This window comes from Solea solea, chromosome 10, assembly GCF_958295425.1.
Source record: "Solea solea chromosome 10, fSolSol10.1, whole genome shotgun sequence".
In the NCBI taxonomy this organism is placed as follows: Eukaryota; Metazoa; Chordata; class Actinopteri; order Pleuronectiformes; family Soleidae; genus Solea; species Solea solea.
The window spans coordinates 23,247,274-23,264,745 of NC_081143.1; the positions used below are offsets into that span (position 1 = coordinate 23,247,274).

At 43.8% G+C, this 17,472-nt stretch overlaps 1 protein-coding gene across 1 annotated transcript in view; it reads left to right on the forward strand.

Moving 5' to 3' along the window:
• LOC131466996 (xylosyltransferase 1-like) overlaps positions 1–17,472 on the forward strand; it is an 87,136-nt gene that overhangs the window by 31,064 nt on the left and 38,600 nt on the right. Inside the window, exon 2 of the mRNA XM_058640655.1 lies at positions 15,729–16,314. Coding sequence (XP_058496638.1) covers positions 15,729–16,314 — 586 coding nt within the window. The remainder of the gene's footprint in view (positions 1–15,728; positions 16,315–17,472) is intronic.

Sequence of the window (17,472 nt, forward strand, 5' to 3'; positions counted from 1 at the left end):
GGTTAAGTAGAATTGGATGGTATGTTGGCTTGTAAATGATCCCTTAAAGGCCCGTTAATATGGTGTATTCACCAACGTGAGACAAAGGAGAACCTGAGATTAACGTTATTTGTTGGGCGATGCCAAGCCAGACCACATGGTGTAATAACGAGGAAGAATGTCTTTATTTTGTAGGTGTTTTCAGTCCTGCCAGCAACTTTCCTTTTCTGTATCTCTGAATTCCTGGTCTTTACTGCCCTGAGGTGCTAAAGACAGTAGGAATGTCCTTCTTACTTGGTTGAACAAGATTTTAGGATAAGACGTGATCGTCTGGTTCATGAAGATAATCTACTTTGTCCAGTCAGGATGAAGCATTCTTAAATCATATAAGCTGGCTTTATACACTCTGTAACCTGGAGTAGAACCTGCCTGTGTTGCTTTGACCCGTGAAGAAGTGCAGGTTATGAAAAAAAGAAGCACACATTTGTTCTTTGCAATTGCAAATGTTGTACATGTGTCTTTTTATGTATGTGGTCACCAGAGACGTGTGTTGGAATGGCAGATGTGAACCGACATTAGGGTTGAAGCGATTTAGGGAAAACAGTTCAGTTTTTTAACAGATATGATTACGATTGTGTTGTTGTTTTTTAAACCTATCTTCTGCTCATTTTTGACTTGTGTAATATATCCGATACAAAGATGACAAATTGCTCTCAACGTGTGTGCGCTTCGTTTTTCATTTAAACCTGAGTAACTATAACAAAAGAATAAATAAAACGATCATTCACTCATGACTACATGAGGAGGAAGCCACAAATTTGACAAACGATTCAATATATAAACATGAGATAAATATGTAGCATAATATACTGTAAATTGCAGCTTTGGTAGTTTTGGTATTGTTATTAACTGACATGAAGAGAGTTAGTGTTAACATCTGTCCTCTCCATTCTCTCACTGACCACCGCTCGTCAGTGAATTCCAACATGTACAACACAAACATTCCAACAGTCATTGGATTCTGGTGATTCCCTGGGGTAACGTTCAGCACCGGGCGTTATGTTCGGAATGAAAAGTTAAACTTAACGTTCCACAGACACGAAAAAGGAAGTTTTAGTCCTGTAATGGAATGACGTTCCCATCAGCCACGGATGTAATAATCGCTCACATTCAAACAATCTATTGATCGATGAAGAACACGAGGGAATCGATGTCATGAATGAAAACTCAGTGACATAACTTAATCATTAGCTCCTCTGATAAATGCTGCCGCTGTAATTGTTGCAATAAGGAAACAGTTTTTGTCACAAATGGACGTAACTTAGTACAATGTGTTACAAACTTGTTTCTTCTATAAATATGACTCTTGTTATTAGGTTACTTCTTTTTTTTCTCCCACTGGATCCATTTAAAACCAATAAAAACAACTTAAAGTCCTGATTTTCCTTCTGCTTCAGGGTCTGCTTGTGTTGGACTGTGGGGGCTGGAGTCATTCACAGGATTTAATGATGGCAGTGTCAGACTAAAAGATCCTATCAGCCGTCTCTCCGCTCATTATTGCGAGCTTAGGTGCTCAACTCCCCACCTTTATCCTGCCGCTCTCCCTGTTTTCCTCTGATCTTTATCACTGACAGATGACTCCAGATTTTTTCTGACTTGAAGAAAGTCTATTGCTCTCAAACGGCAGATTCCTCACGTTGACTCGCGGCGTGTGACACTGTAACCCAACTACGAGACTGTCGCTGCAGCTCCGTGAAAACTCATTAGTCGCTTGCCTTTTGTTGTTTAAATGCAAGTCTGACTATTTGATGTGACTCCCAGATTAATCGATTAGAATCATTTTGGTCATTTACATTCAAGACAAAGTGTTTAACTGCTCATCATCAATGTGAATGTAACCACTGGGCCATTTACATTGGTGCAACATATTCTCTCGGTAGAACTGCCTCCTTAGGTTACTTCTGATTCATGAAACACAGTATGAAGTGTCTGACAGATAAGGAAGGAAGGAAGTGTAAGTGAAAGAAGGAAATGTGATAATTATGTAAAACTGAAATGCTATAATAGTGTTTTTATTTACAGAGTATATGTACAAATAAAACAGGTCTATATCGCAGAGCAAATAAACGCACACATCCCTCGCAAAATCCACTCAGGACTGAGGCAGAAAAGGCTCCGCTGCTGTGTATGTTTCTGTCAATCAAAAACTTTCCGACAGTTCCTCCAATCATCATGTACAAGCCCAGCGTCTGTGCCCGCCCACTTCTCCAGTGACACAGAGGGAAGCCGAGTTTCCACGGAAGTGACGCTTTTGCCGTATTTGTCCAATCACCGCACTGAAAAAGAACCTATTCTGTGCCGTCTCAACAGTTGATTATGAACAAACTAGTGACACGTTTTAGTATTGGAGCGTAAATACAACACAGAACATACGTGACGCCATTTCAGAGGAAGCTGAGCTTCCCTTGCCTCTTGTCCTGTTAGAGACATCTATCAAGACAAGACAAGACGACAAGGGATAGATGTGCGCTGCCAGGTGTAAGTCAAAATCAAGTCATGCGTCATGTCGAGTAAGCACGACCTGTTACATGTATCGCCAGCCTAGAGCTAACTGCAGTCATCATAATAACACATGCAACCAACAGCTTGAATCCCGTGAGTTGACCAGGTTGTGCGTCTCCCTGGGGGCTTGTCCCTCTTCGCCTGGTGCAAACACAGCGACTGTCCTCTATATCTAATACAACATGTGTATGTTGGAAGAATCTCAATGCTGAGTGGCTTCACCCCCCGTTCTAATACTTCAATTTAAATGGCTCAAGGGAATGACGCATGAGTGAATGAATGAGTGAAGCGAAAGAATCCACATCTATTCAGAGGCTGATTGAGTGTGTAGTCTCATCACATTCACTGTGAACCTCGCCCCCATTATGACCCTTTCTCATTGAAGGCAAAGGCTATGTCAACACTCATTCATTGGAACGATCGAGAGCTTTGGTCTCTCAAACTCTTCTGGGCCTGTTTTAGTGAAAAGGTCCAGGATTGTATTTTAGAAACAGAAACATCTGCATGCGCCTCGTCAGTCGTAACCTGAGAAGCGGTTCCACGTCGTCATCAGGCTAAATAAGATAATTCTTCACCACAGATACTCAGCAGATACAGGATCTCAGTATCTCATCTGTTCTCGGGGTCGATGATTTTTGTTCTATGGGCTGGAACTTTTTAAAAATCACCTGCATTTGGGTTCACAGAACAATCTTTAGCTCCCACATATGGACCTCAGGTGATTACAGTTGTCTGTTCATTTCACCCTCCGTCTGTCAGTGCAGAGAGATGTCGTTTCCTTTTTTCCTCCGCAGCATGTCGAGGCCTGACCTCTGCACGGCAAATCGTCTTTTTTTATACTGCCGAGTGGCACAGGTCACGCGTGGTGACTGATGTACGACGTGAGTCATAATAATGTAGTGTTCTCTTTTCGGGAAATTCAATTCCTGTTGCAAGAGAGATGATGTGTGACGAGACACGAGCCTAATTTAAACCCTCGTAAAGAGATGCATTGAGAGGTGCGCCATGCATCCGAGTCGCCAGACCTGCAAGGAAATCAAAACATAATTAATATTATGTAATTAACAAGTACCTTATGATCCCATGAAAGCAGAGGTATAATAGGAAATACATCAACATAAATGAAAGCAATCCCCAGGACTGCTATATTACATTTGATAAGAAGGTCGTTTCCTTCAGACGCTCCCGGAAACATTTAACTCTTCATTTTAAAAAAGCGTTGACAAAACAATCCCCAACTCTCAGTCATGTCGGCAGAACTTCATCAGCAGAATAGATGATTGTGTGATGTGCTCCAACGCCCAATAACAAGTCAGCAAGTTGATCTTGAGTCAATTGTCAATTCTAGAAATGAAATAATGACGTTGGAAGTTTTAGTGGAAAGTTATGACAAAGCACAAGAAACACATGACTGGCTTTAATTGTAGATGTGCCTCCTTTTTTTTGCTAATGCATGATTTTGTTGGTGATTCATCACCCATGGGATTGTGGGGAATGTGAGACTGTGTTGTTGAGTGGGTTTTTGTGCTAATTTTGAATTCATCCAGAATGAAACATGAATGTCCAACTTTTTTTGGCCGTCCATTCAGTGGTTATGTAAAATAATTTTATGAGTCTAGTTCATCATCAGGAATTTCTTTTCACTTTTTTTTTGTCACTGGATTCTTGTCCTGCCTGCAGCGTTTCAGATTGCATTGTTAAAGTGGAACCGGAAGCTCCCACTCTTGTGATATATTTGCACACGATTAGCATGCTGTATTCAAAAACAGGCAGAAAATAATGTGTCAAACTTAACATGCACATGCACAGACGCGCGCCGAGTTCTTTCGTCTCGAATGACACAGCGTTTGCAGAAACATTGAGGTTGTCATTTTTCCCCCGTCTTGACCCCGGTTGACCTCTGCGTGAGGGTCGCCATGGGGTCGTGCCGTGTCACCGCTATGTCACACATGGGCCTGGAATCTCTGCTGTGTTCCCTGACAGGCTCACTACAGACCTTACCTCATGCGTTAACATGTCATTCCCACAGTCCATTCATGCAGAGGGAACAAAGGGGATGGGGGCCTTTCCCATCAATAGTCTCTCACCCACCACCACCCCCTCCACCACCCTCTCTCTCTCTCTCCCTCTCTCTCTTCTATACTTTTAAGCTTACTATGTCCACTCCACCCTCAGCTACTTAAAATCCTTCTCACATAGCTCTTTTTTGTCCCGTTTCTCTGCTATTTTTAACCGCCACTATTTTGGGGGCCTCAGTAAAACGTTTGTGAAGGCGTCGTTTCTGTGAAAGGTCCACTATCTCTCTCTCTTTCACTCTCTCACATGCACACAGGTTTTGCGCAGCATGCTTTTAAGCACTCTCTTTGACTTCCATTTCTTTTGGACAATCTATCCAAAGCATTATCCCTAACCTATTTAATGCCTAACCCTAACCTTAACCTAAGCACAATTCAAATATTAGCCCTAGTTTCATCAGAAATGAGGTTCTGCCTCATTAGGACCTCGTTATGGTCTCCATGAGGACTACTGGTCCTGACAAAGTCAGTGTTTATGCCAGAAAGAAGTCCTAAAGAGGTACACATACAGTACACACCCCTATAGATCAGCTTCAGGATCCCACCGCACTCGTCTGACCACATGGACGTGGATTTCACAGCGGGGAGTCTCAGGCCCTCAGGCCCACGACCATGACGTCACAGAGAAAATCGCTTGCATCTCTCACACACACACACACACACACACACACACATACACACACTCGCATACTCACACACCGCACAGAGACGCGGCTCCTCCCCCGCTCGGCTTTCTTCTCATCGCCGTGGTGAATGGAATTGCATGGCTGTGCAGTTCAATCACTGTCAAGTGCAAAGAAAAGGGGTCTCTTGTGCAAAATTTCATGATTCACAATTGATTAAATAGGGGTGTCATTTCATGGCTGAACAGGGAGGGGTGCGGGGGAGGAGCGGGGGGAGCGAGGGAGGGAGGGGTGAGCCTTTTTTTCATGCCCTTGTGAGATATACTGCTCAGAAAATCTCCTGATGGCCGCCATTCAAGAGCCGGAGATGTAAAGTTGTGGGGTTTATTTATTATAAAGAGGTCCAGTATCTTCTTCAGATTTGAGACACATGGACCGAATGTTCTGTAGGTATGATTTAGATTCCTGTTGTCATGTGGAAACTTCCAGGGTTCACCCAGAGGGGGAGGGAGACGGGGGACAGAGGACAGAAGGAGAGAATGTATATATCATTGCACTGCACTCACTGTACTTAAGGACAGGGAGTGCAGTCCTAATGAGGTTCGAGAGCAATGTGTCAGTTCTGTATTGAGTTTCAAACCTCAAACTGCACCTTTGAGGTTTCTTGGTTGCATTCAAGTCAGAGTTGTTGGGACCTTGGGACCAGATCTTCACAGGAAGACAACATTTCATTGGTAGTCACACAGCTAACCATGCTTAATTCAAACCTGGTCAAACTTAACTTTACTCTCTTTAATAGTTTTAAAAACATGTCTCATTATACATAATCCAACCATCATGGTTTATTTTGAGTTGTTGCGGAGGAGAAGGACAGCATCCACCGTGGTTTGGGCTTTAATAATTGTGTGCTGTCGAAAATGCACTTGGTTACACTTTCTACTTAATATGGCTCATTTTTACACACGTTATACATCCATTTATTAAATGTTTACACCGAGTTTTCAATAAAATACAGGCTCGGGTCGGATCTCCATGCTCTACGTTTGTGGGAACACGATATCTCAATAACTTCTTTCAAATTTGGCACACATATTTACTTGAATTCAAGGGTGTATTGATTAGATTTCCACACACACACTACATACATTTATTTATGGCTCAAAAGTGAGAGGATTTCAATGAAACTGCATATTCAGAGAGTGTAAATTATAGTAGCAAAACTGCATTTTCAGACACTTTATCATCATTACAGCTGTAGAGAAGCACTGTGGTGATTTTTAACGCCATCTTTACTCTTACTGTCCTTACTGTCTTAACGCAAACCCACAACAGACACATTAAATACTGCACATGTATATTTAAACAGTAAACAGTGTCAGGCACATGTATAGAGAGGAGAAAACCCCTCAGTGGACCTGCTAATAAATAATATGTGAGCAACTTTGCACTTTTTGTTTTGTTTACACTGAGTCATTTACAGCCTCAGGCTTGATACCCTGCCTGGTCTCTGGCTTCTGCTGCCTCCATCACAGAGAAATCACATATTACTGCACACACACACACACACACACACACACAGACACGCACACTTACACAACACACAGGCCCCAGGGTAAACTAAAATAGTGATGAGTGTGTGTATGAGTCTGCAGAATTGTGTTTGTGTGCATTAGAGACAGTAGACAGGTGTGAGGTGTGCGATTGTGTGTGTATTGAGTAATCCATCTATGTAAGCTGCTGGGATGTGGAGTAAAGATTTTTAAGGTGCGAAGGCAAACCGAACCTCGTGAGACTCATGCAGGACGGCTTCACTTTAGCCACATACTTTGGGGATTTGAGCTCAGACTTTGCTCCCACTGTGAGTTTCCTTGTCGTCAGAATGAGGTTATTTCAGGTCGTCTCTCACCCGTATTTCTTTTTTCTAATTCAATTTAGGAGGAAGGTTGCTGAGAAGAATAATCCTGATTTCAACACATTTATAGTTTTTTTTTTGTCCTCCTTATCTCTTTTTTTCTCCTTCCACTGGAGCACTTTGTAGCTAAATTAAATTCTGCCCATTAGGTGACTCATTTTTATTTCAAGCTTCTTATCTGATGCTTTTATCCGGGGTGACCTATCGTGAGTGCAACCTGTGAATTAGCTATAATTTGTGGATTTTTAGACGGTAAGAACAACCAAGAGAAAAGATTTTAATGGTCAAGTCTGAGAATAGAAGAACTCATGCGCGATCATGCGACATTAAGTTTTACTGGCCAGAAAAAGCAGGAGGAATCTAATTATACACGAGTGGGTCTGTGTTGTACATGTGAGGTGGCGCAGTGTGAAATGCTGAGCACAGTGGAGGCCGTGAACTGTGGTTAAACTCAATAATTCTCCAACTCTAAAAACAAACCCTTTTAATTATGTTAAAAACAAACTCTCACGGCTTATACGGAAGGGTTTGTCCTTTTGAGAAATACTTTCATTTGCTTTCTTGCCAAGATTTAGGGCTGGATCCTACTTACCACATTCCAACACTTGGTATTTTTGCAGCAATTTCAGCCTCATTTGTGTTTCCGTGGATTCTTTGAGCGCTGAGTTGTACGTGTGTGGGTACTTGCGGATTTCCAAGCAGGTTTCCATGGTTACTTGTCTCTTTTGGCAGAGCGTGCACCATCAACTGGACTGGAAAGTGTTAGTGTTATAGTACTCGAGATCGGTCTTGGTCTCGAGACCGGTATCGAGACTAGTTTTTGAAGGTCTCGGTCTCGTCTCGGAATCGACTGCATTTTTACTCGGTCTCGGACAAAGCGGACACAGGATTTTATTTCGAGACCGGTCAAGACCACAACTGTGGGGATATCAATAAATTGCCTGTGCATTTTTGGATTAACTTGTTAATATCATTACTGTGATTTTGCGTAAATCCTATTGCTTCGGGTACAACCAATAACTTGACTCATTTATCATTTGAAATTTTGGTCACCGTTAATGGCTGTCACCCCTCCCGCCCCCTTTCACACACCCCCCACAAAAGTGCATGTGAGTGACAGGAGAAGAGGCCATGAGAAGATGTCAGCCAACTCATCTATAATAAAATGTGGTTACCTGAACCACAGAGACTTAAATACCTCCAAAAGAAAACACAGCACGACATGTAAATTTGCTTTGTATTACTAGATGAGGGGTAGTACAGTGACACTTGGTCCGAAGCTTGAAACTGCAACGCTGATTCCGCTCTTTTTAGACCCACTCGTAGGGGGGCGGGACCTCATTCCAAGAATGTAAACAGTGTCCGCCATCTTTGCTAACAGTTACGCTAACAGGACCAAGTGTCACTGGTGGGCACGTCACAAAGAAAACAATGAAGATATTTCTCGACTCAGGGGAAACTGAGGTTGGGAAGCACAAGTTTTCAAAAATACTAGCCCTATTGTAGTAATACAAAGCTAAATGCTAATCGGTGAAGTATTTCTTTAAATGATTGATACTATTCAATTAGTTTATCTTAGCGTAGGCATCCCCATTACCAGGTCATAAACCTTATTAGCACTATAGCAAAGCTCTAGTTTGTATTAACCATGAGCTCAAGAATAACAATAAATAGATCATGGTGGTTCTGCTACGTGAGGTTGAAAGAAAGCTTGAAATTAACAAGTGTAAGCCATCGTGTTTTTCCTTAAAACACTGGCCTGTAGTTGTGACTTTGTGTACACGCGTGTTCGTCAGGAGAAGGAATCAAATGTACTTTCACTACCTCTGTGTAATGTCCTCTGATTAAGAGAGGGTTGCACAGGTGTGTCCAGCAGAGCATCAGTTGTACTCGAATGGAGATTTCAGTGAACACTATAGTGGGAAATTACAAAATGATGCAGTGGAAGTGAATGGAAAACTGTATTGTGAGAGTAGCAAATGTAAAAGTACATTTCCTTGTGGCCTTGAAGAAAGTCCTCAGAGAACCCGGCACATTTTATTCATTTCTTCATAATCTGACTTTGTGGTTTTGCTGAATTTAGAAGCGTTTTGAGGAAGAGAAACTCTTCAGTACAGAACTGTGGGCTTTTTGTGTCGTTGCCCAGTTAAAAGCCATGCGTGCAGAATGTAGGCAGTGAAACCATATAATTACAGAAAGGCAGAAGTCAAATTCAAAAGTAGTTTGTGATTTCACCACTGCCCCCCTGATCTCTGAGAATATCCATGTTTCTCACTCCTTATGTGTTTGTTCTTTTTTTCAGACGTTTTAATCGTTTTAAAGTGGCCAGTTACAGTTATTTGTCTGTCTAAAATGTTTCCCAGACGAGAGGCACTTTTAAAAATATATGTATTTTATGTTTATTCTTTCTTTCTCAGGATGTTATGATTGACAGTCGAAGCTAAAATCTCCTCCCTGTTCACCACTTTTGCTCTTGAGGCTTGTCAAATACACACAACAAGAGGCTTCTGTGCAAACCTAAGTCATACTATTCATTTGGTTCATTTAGGGTTAGTCTGTAATCATACATTTCTGTGCTGACAAACATGTATATGCAATTATACTACATGTGACTTGCATTCCTTGCTGCCTCAGTAGGAAGGAGAAATGGGATTGAAGGGATTGACGGACGGGAGGAAAAAGATAGAGAAAGGAAGCAGAGACTGAGGGAACATCGAAAACTAGAAGACAGAATACAATGAAAGCTGTAAATCGTGGTCGCATATTTCACTTGCCTGAAGAATCAAAGTTCTCTTCCCTCTCTGTCCATCACTGTTTGTTCTTATTGTCAGCGTAGACAGTTCAGACTATTTGAAACTCCAGGCCTTTTCCTTTCGTTCTTATTGTTTTTGAATCTCAGTGTTTGATACCTACACCTTGAATCTAAGATCATAGACCGGGACCAGCTGTGTTTGCCCCCCCCAACTCCACAGCTGATAAGCTTATAAGTAAGACGTCTAGGAAGTCACTAAGCATTTAGGTCAACCCCGCTCTACCCCGGCTCATCTCTCCTCGATGTGTCCTGGGGTGCTCGAGCAGCTGTGAACTGGTCTGTCAGTGTATCCGTCTCCTGTGTCATACCAGATGCCACATCTTGCTCAGAGTATCGCAGGGATTCAATCGCGGTGATTAATCTGAGCTTGTTAGCCACATGGCAGGTAGGCCGCAGCAGAATCCGCCCCACACGCGCGTGCAGTCAGTATTCTGTGCCTGGTAAACCTGGAGTAAATGTAACGTTTACACTGTAACGTCGGCGTCTGCTTGATTTGACAGAATGGGAGTAGGGATTCTGAGCAATTCTGCATCATGATGATAAATTGAATGGGACCTCGACAACACCACAACCTTCTGCCGCTTTTCTGATATACAGTGTATTGCGAATGCGATTTGAGTTGCAACCTATTACTTTTAAAGTCAAGGTTGAAAAGATTATTTACTGTGTTGCAGAATTTATAACAGGATAGAGCAGTAACATAGGCGATACCATCGAAACACTGTACAATGATGCTCGGATGAGAACTTCTAGATTCACTTTTTAAATTAAATCTGTTATCAGTTGGGACTGTAATACTGTACTTCTGTGACACATTAGTCTGATTTCTTGTTGCCTCTTTACATTTTTACTGTTATGTTGGTGATTATTGTTGTTGCCAATTTAGTTTTTTTAATCATGGTTCACAAATTTCACAAAAGGACACTGACTGCAATAGTAATGAGGTTAGAGAGACATGCTTCAGCACCGTATTGGATTTCAAACCTCAAACTGCACCTGTGAGGTTTCTTGATTTCAATACAGTCAGAGCTGTTGGGACCTTGGGAGCAGACCTTGGTAGGAAGTGTCATTGTAAAACAGTTTCATTGCACTTGTATCCCACTGAGACCACAGCCAGACATATCATATGACGTATCATAAATGTTGTGAGATAAACCGTGCTGAATGACACGAGGCCTGTGAACTAGTTCAGGCAGTCAAATCGAGGTGCATGTCCATAGCTGTGAGACATCCCTCACAAACACTCCCGCTCAATGTGGCCGCGGCCTGTTTAAGCTCTAAAACTTCGCTCTGTCTGTGCTTGGGATGCTGCTCATACATTGCCACCCCTGTATCCATGTGCAGGCTTCAACGGGGGCTCAATATGTTTGCTCATCACCCTCCGATATGTCTATGCAAATCAGTGGGGAGTGATGAGGTTGGAGACGAGACTCTTGGGCTACCAGAGTAAAATGGTCCAGTACAGTTAGACCAGCTCCACCCACAATAGTCAGCTGATTAGGCGACAGAAAAACGTCACTGGCTTGCGATCGGTGGAAATATCCCATCAAAGTCGCAGCAAATGCTCGCAATCTATTCTCATACAAAGCTTGATGTCTTGTGGAGACAAACAGCTACAAACCGGCTAGCTGCTGGATGTCCTCCATTGTTGTGTGTTGTGTTGTGTTTGATGTCATAATCTGGTGCCGTCACTCATTATGTACAGGTCTCTCTTGTGCTCAATCATTGTCACATGATAAGGTAGGAGCACGCTCTGCTGGATCCTGAGGGGTACTCCTTCAAATAGTCTATGAGACTGCAGCATTCATTTCAAACGGGTCATTACAACTCAAATATAATTTCAAATTAATATTGGAAAAAGTGACCGAAATACAAATGTACTCAAACTTATTATCTGAGCTCTGTACACTATTGGATAACAATGATTCACTCAGTGGAGGTCTGAACCATACTGTGGATTTTAGGAATAATTACAGCCATAGTTGACGGCGTCTATGCTCTGTTGGCAAACACAGTAGCTTATCTCAGCTCGGCCTCTGTAGGAAGGATGTCTTTTAAAGCTGTGGTGCTGGGAGGGTGTGGTGAAACTGATATGTGCTGCTACCTTGCTCTCTCTCTTGCTCTGCAACAGTAAATCATGGTGTTAGGGAGGAGGGGATGGGAGGGAAGCAGACTGGATGAACACCGCTCTCCTTCCTAGAACGAGGGATGATACGTGGGCCAGGCAGGAGGTGGTGGACGAATGAGGCAAAGCTGGACATGTGCAGGGAGAGAGATATGTGGCCTTTTTTCTCTCTGGTGCACGGGAGATTGGGAGGAATGGTGGGAAAGGGAGAGGTGAAATATTTCCCCCTGTGGCAGAGGAAATGAGGGAAACTGGAAAAAAGGGCCAGCTCTGTATTGAGAAATGGATGAAACCATTCCCAGTGGGGTGAGAGGGCCAAAACACCCAGCCCCAAAGGCCAGAATTTCTCTTTTTTCTCTTAATGTACCTTCCAGTGATGGATTATATTAGCAAGTACCCCTTCTGCTTTTTTCTCACACTACAGCATCGTTCATGGAGCTGTGTGTGTGTGTGTGTGTGTGTCTGTGTTTGCACAACACAACACATACCAGGCAATCCTGGTTTGGCCTCCTTGACACTCCAAGGGAGAAGCAAACATATCCCCTGCAACAATCGATAGCTGCCCCCAGCTCCCAGCCCCGTCTGCAGTCCTGCTATTAATGCGCTGTCCCGCCGCTTCTGCTTTAGAGCCCGGGCCCTGAGATTAAGGAGCAATTGGAGTCCTTTGCTCACAGGAGGAGGGGGGGTGGGGGTGCGGAGGAGGGAGAGACGGGCACAGCATGAAAAATTGTTTATCCAGAGAAATCTCCTCATCGCCAGCTTACAAACACTCCTCATTTCCACTCCAGGGCCACATGGGGCCTACCTCCTCTGCCCCTTATCCATGTCAATTAATTTGCAGCAAGATTTGCAACAAATCACCATCTATTGTGATGAAAACAATTACAGCCAGCTGGGATGCATGTAAGGAAGCTCTGCCCAACACATTTCAGCTGCTACCCATTATATCCAAATAGTTATTTGACATTATAGACTGGATATTTTGACTTAAAAAACCAAAACAAAACACGACTACTATACAACGCTGAGTAAGGAAAAAATGATAATCTGTAGCACAACCCTAGTTTGCCAGATACGCTGTAGACAGATATGCCCCGGGAGGAAATGGGCAATATGAGCTTTTGTTCTTTACATTTTATTCTGAACAAATCCATAAATGCCAATGTTATGCTAATATATGCTCATTTTATTTGGGCAGGGTTTCGTTTTTTACATTTTCACACCGCAGTGTGTAACTTTTAGTTTCTGTTTCGTCCTCGTCAACAGTTACATACATCTTTCTTCGTCGGAAATAAGACCTGACTGAGGGAGCGTTTGTGTGTATACACCATAGACCGTTTATTAAAAAATTGACTGTTTTCTGGTGATAAGAATATAGTGAGTAGCCACTGTCATCACTCACGGGAGACGCCACGACCGGAACGATCTGGGGATTTTGAGCAGTAGAATTCACTTTTTTATGGGCGTGTGTGTGTGTGTTTTTGTGTTTGCAGTCATACTCCAACCTGTTGGCAGTCTTGCTTCACTAGTGCATTGTATCGTGCTGCTGCCTCTGTCTGTCTCGACATAGAACAAGTCATTTCCTGTGTGCAGCATGGAAATGTCACTGGGCAAATACAAGATCTCAACACTGCTATAGCGAGAAGTACAGAGTTGTGTGGAGCTGAAGGGCATAATCAGCACTGTTTGAACTCATTTGACAATGGTTTGAGTGTAACAGGCTACAGAGTTGCACATTGCAGTTTTAATTACGGAACATTTTGCACAGTAATTGTCACCCATATCGTATCATGTCTCCGGCAGTGCGACTCAAGGTGGGAGTATCTGCTACTCCAGGGCAAACACATGCTGCCTCTTCCTTATTTGCCGTCTCTCTCTCCCTTAAACACACTCAAGTGAAAACATCCACTGAACACACATAATCATGAACACACACAGACTCATTTTACCTCTGCAAACATCCAGCGACTTGCAGAGCGCATGGATTAGTTTACTAAAGAATTCCCTTTGAAACTTGGCAACTGGAGATTTTCTTTTTAGGTGATCGCTGCCCTGAGCAGCTGTTACAAGCGGGATTAGTGGGTTCTGCCATTGAGAAAACATGGACTGTTTAAACTGGCACAGTGAGGAAAGTAAAGAGAGACAAGTAGATGCAAGGAGGTTAGGGCAGGCGGAAGAAGAGACGAAGTTAAAAATAAAGGCAGTGGAGGGAGAAAAGGAAGTGTTAGAGATGCAAAATGGGGAACAGGTGACGAGCGAAGAGCGGCGAGATGTTGAGCAGAAGGGATGAGAGGTGAAAGGAGGAAAGTGGAGGGGTGGAATCAGAACGTGTGAAGGGAAGTGGAGGACAAGTCAAGAAAAGTTAGAGTTGCAGACAGTGGCGGGGGAGAATCGCAACTCTGCCACGAAAGCTGAAAAGAAGCTGACGAGAAGACAATTGTCCCCCACACCCACACCCACACCCACCCCCAGCCGGGTTTTCACCACCTTTTTTTTGTTTCTCACTTCTCTTCTAAAATACCATCTCCCTCATGTCTCAGAGTGTTAAAGTGTGTCATCCAGCCACTTTTATAATTGTGCTGGTACAAGGTGTTTGCAGAGAGAGAGTGTGTGGGGGGGGGGGGGGGAGTGATGGGCTGAGAACAGCCTGGCTCCAGGGTTAGAAAGACGTCTCCATGCAGAGCACCTGCCTCACAGCAACATCTTGCCTCCCCTGTGTCTTTTATTGCATTTAGCACCCCCGTGTTTTTCTATGTCTTGAAAATGGACCAACACATCGGGGGAATCTCTGTTTTGAGCTCTATCTTTCCTGGGCTGCTTTTTGTTGACATGTTTCTCCCCACACTCCTCCCTCTCTGCCTCTCTCCTCTTGCATATCGAGCAAGGTGTGGTGGCCACGCAGCTTTTTTTTTTTAACTTCTCTGTCCGATGCATCATGGCACATTTCAGGCCTCCATTTCAGCGGAACGAGCTGCCGCTTCCTGGAAGCGGAACTCGTGCCTCGCGTCAGCGCACCTTCGCCTCGCACTCCCGCACTTTGACTCGTTGCCCTTTTACTTCTTTTCTCCCGTCCCCTGTTCCACTCGTTCGCCTTTAGCCCATTATGTTGGGCAGATAGGGAAACAGTGCGTTCAAAAGTTCAGACACATGCTCACTTTATCTCATTTATGCACAGACACTACACTGACAAGTGTAGCCTTTGCAGTCATACCCTACAGTTTCTTCACGTCCTCACGTGGCTCCGGTGAAAAAAGGAATGCATTAACACACACACACACACACACACACAACTCAGAGTTAAATTTTGTTCCTTTATTCTTTCTGGGTAATCTGTTTACGGAGAGCTGGGCCCATTTGAGGGAGAATTTAATTGAAACCGGGGCTAATCTGATGATGGCGCAGCACAGCAGAGCCCTCAGCCCTCCAACACCTCCCGTTAAGTTGCACCTTGTTGTCCTCACACTCAGTTGCCCGCTGCTTAATTTCATGCCTCACGGTTCAGCGCAGGAGTGACCACTCATACACGTTCCATTGATTGTTAATCCGACATTTGTTATGCTACACGCTCACTCCATTCTGATCTTGTTTTTCTTGTTTGTTTCCCCTCTACCCCCCCCCCCCCCTGCTTCCCTTCACTCAGGATGGATATTACTCCCACCGGCCAAAGGAGAAAAGTAGAGTCGATAGCAACAACGAGAACTCCGTACCCAAAGACTTTGAGAACATAGACAATAGTAACTTTGGTGCACGCTCGCAGCCACACAGGCAGTCTGTGGGGGCCACGAGCAGCAAACAGCGTGAGCATCTGCAGGAGAAAGCTCACGCTCAGCAGCAGGCCTGGCGGGACAACTCCCCACATCTGGGCCGCAGCTCGAATGAAGTGCTGCCTGTAGGCCACCAGCCCCTGGCGGTCGGCAACAACTCCTCGTACCACGGCGGCCAGGCCGTCGCGGGAGTTTCGCGGCAGCAGCACCGCGCCTCACAGGTCCAACAGGCCCAGGCACAGCACAGACACCAGCACTCACACAGGAGGCAGGTGACCGCCGCGCCGCTGGAGGTCACCTACGACCAGCCACCCAAGTGCGAGATCAGTGGGAAGGAAGCCATTTCGGCTCTCTCCAGGGCCAAGAGCAAGGACTGCCGGCAGCAGATTGCCGAGGTGTACTGCAGACACAAGGAAGGGCAGTTAATGCCGGAGAAGGTCACTCGCTACTGCCACATTGAGGGTGAGTCCATTGTGTACTTAAATTGATTGATTATTTGATTTTGGTTCATTCGAATGATTATTCCTGTAGTGGCAGTGCAGTCACTTTGTATTCTGCGCAAAAACGTCTCTCTCTGGATGGGTCACAATCTATCGAGCCTAAGTACAAGGGCACTTCTGATATAAGAGGACAGACTTCTGTTTAGTTAGGTTATGTTATACATCGGTTACATAGAAGCTCCTGAAAATGTAGCATCAGATCTTCTGATATACAAAAGAAAAATGTCACGGCCATCAGGTGTTGATCATATTTGATCAGCACACACAGACTTTTTGATTCAATCAAACAGGTTCTGATCTGAAATAACCAAAAAATTACAAAACAGCAATAAAATGTTCAGGTGGAACGAGGAAGGAAAATAACACTATGTTAGAGGTTGAGTCGACGAGGCCTGTGTGTGTGTGTGTATAACACACGGAAACAAGGACGAGTAAAGCCTTCACATTTACTTTGTCTGTTTGAAAGCAAACGCCAACGAGGACGAGGCAGTTGCCGCAATGCCCTTTAATTTCTCATCTCTAGTCAAAAAAAAAAAAAAAAAACCCTCTCAAATCAGGATATCAATAAGCTAATTAAGATTTCTGCTGGAGTAGATTTTTCTGCCTGGCTGACTGAAAGTACAAAGCAAAAAGCAAAACTTTTTGAAATAATGTTGACTGGTTGTCAAAGGCCTTTCTGGGTATTGTTTGCCATTTCATTTTCTTCTTATAATTTCCTCCAGCTATGCTGAAAAAAGAAAAAAATAATATCCGCAGAGATAAATACAGTGTCTGCTCTGACCAGCCAGGCTTCAGCACATGGCAAAAATATTTCCTGTCCTTGTAATTGCAGTTCTCATAAAAGGCAACAAATGTCTTCTTTTTGTTGTTGTTGTTGTTGTTGTTGTTGATTTGTAATTGGTGAAGTAAGTTGTTAGGGAAAGTGGGGATGCTGCTGCTTGTGTTCTCTCCAAATTGGTTTCCAATTTTCATTTGTTTTGTCGCCTGGCCGCAGAACACAGGTTCTCCTCTTTTTCCTCGCACGTGAACAAACACACACTTTGATGTTACATGAGGTTCTGCCTCATTAGGACCAGGCTTTGGTTTCCATGTGGACTACCGGTCCTGAAAAGAGGGACGT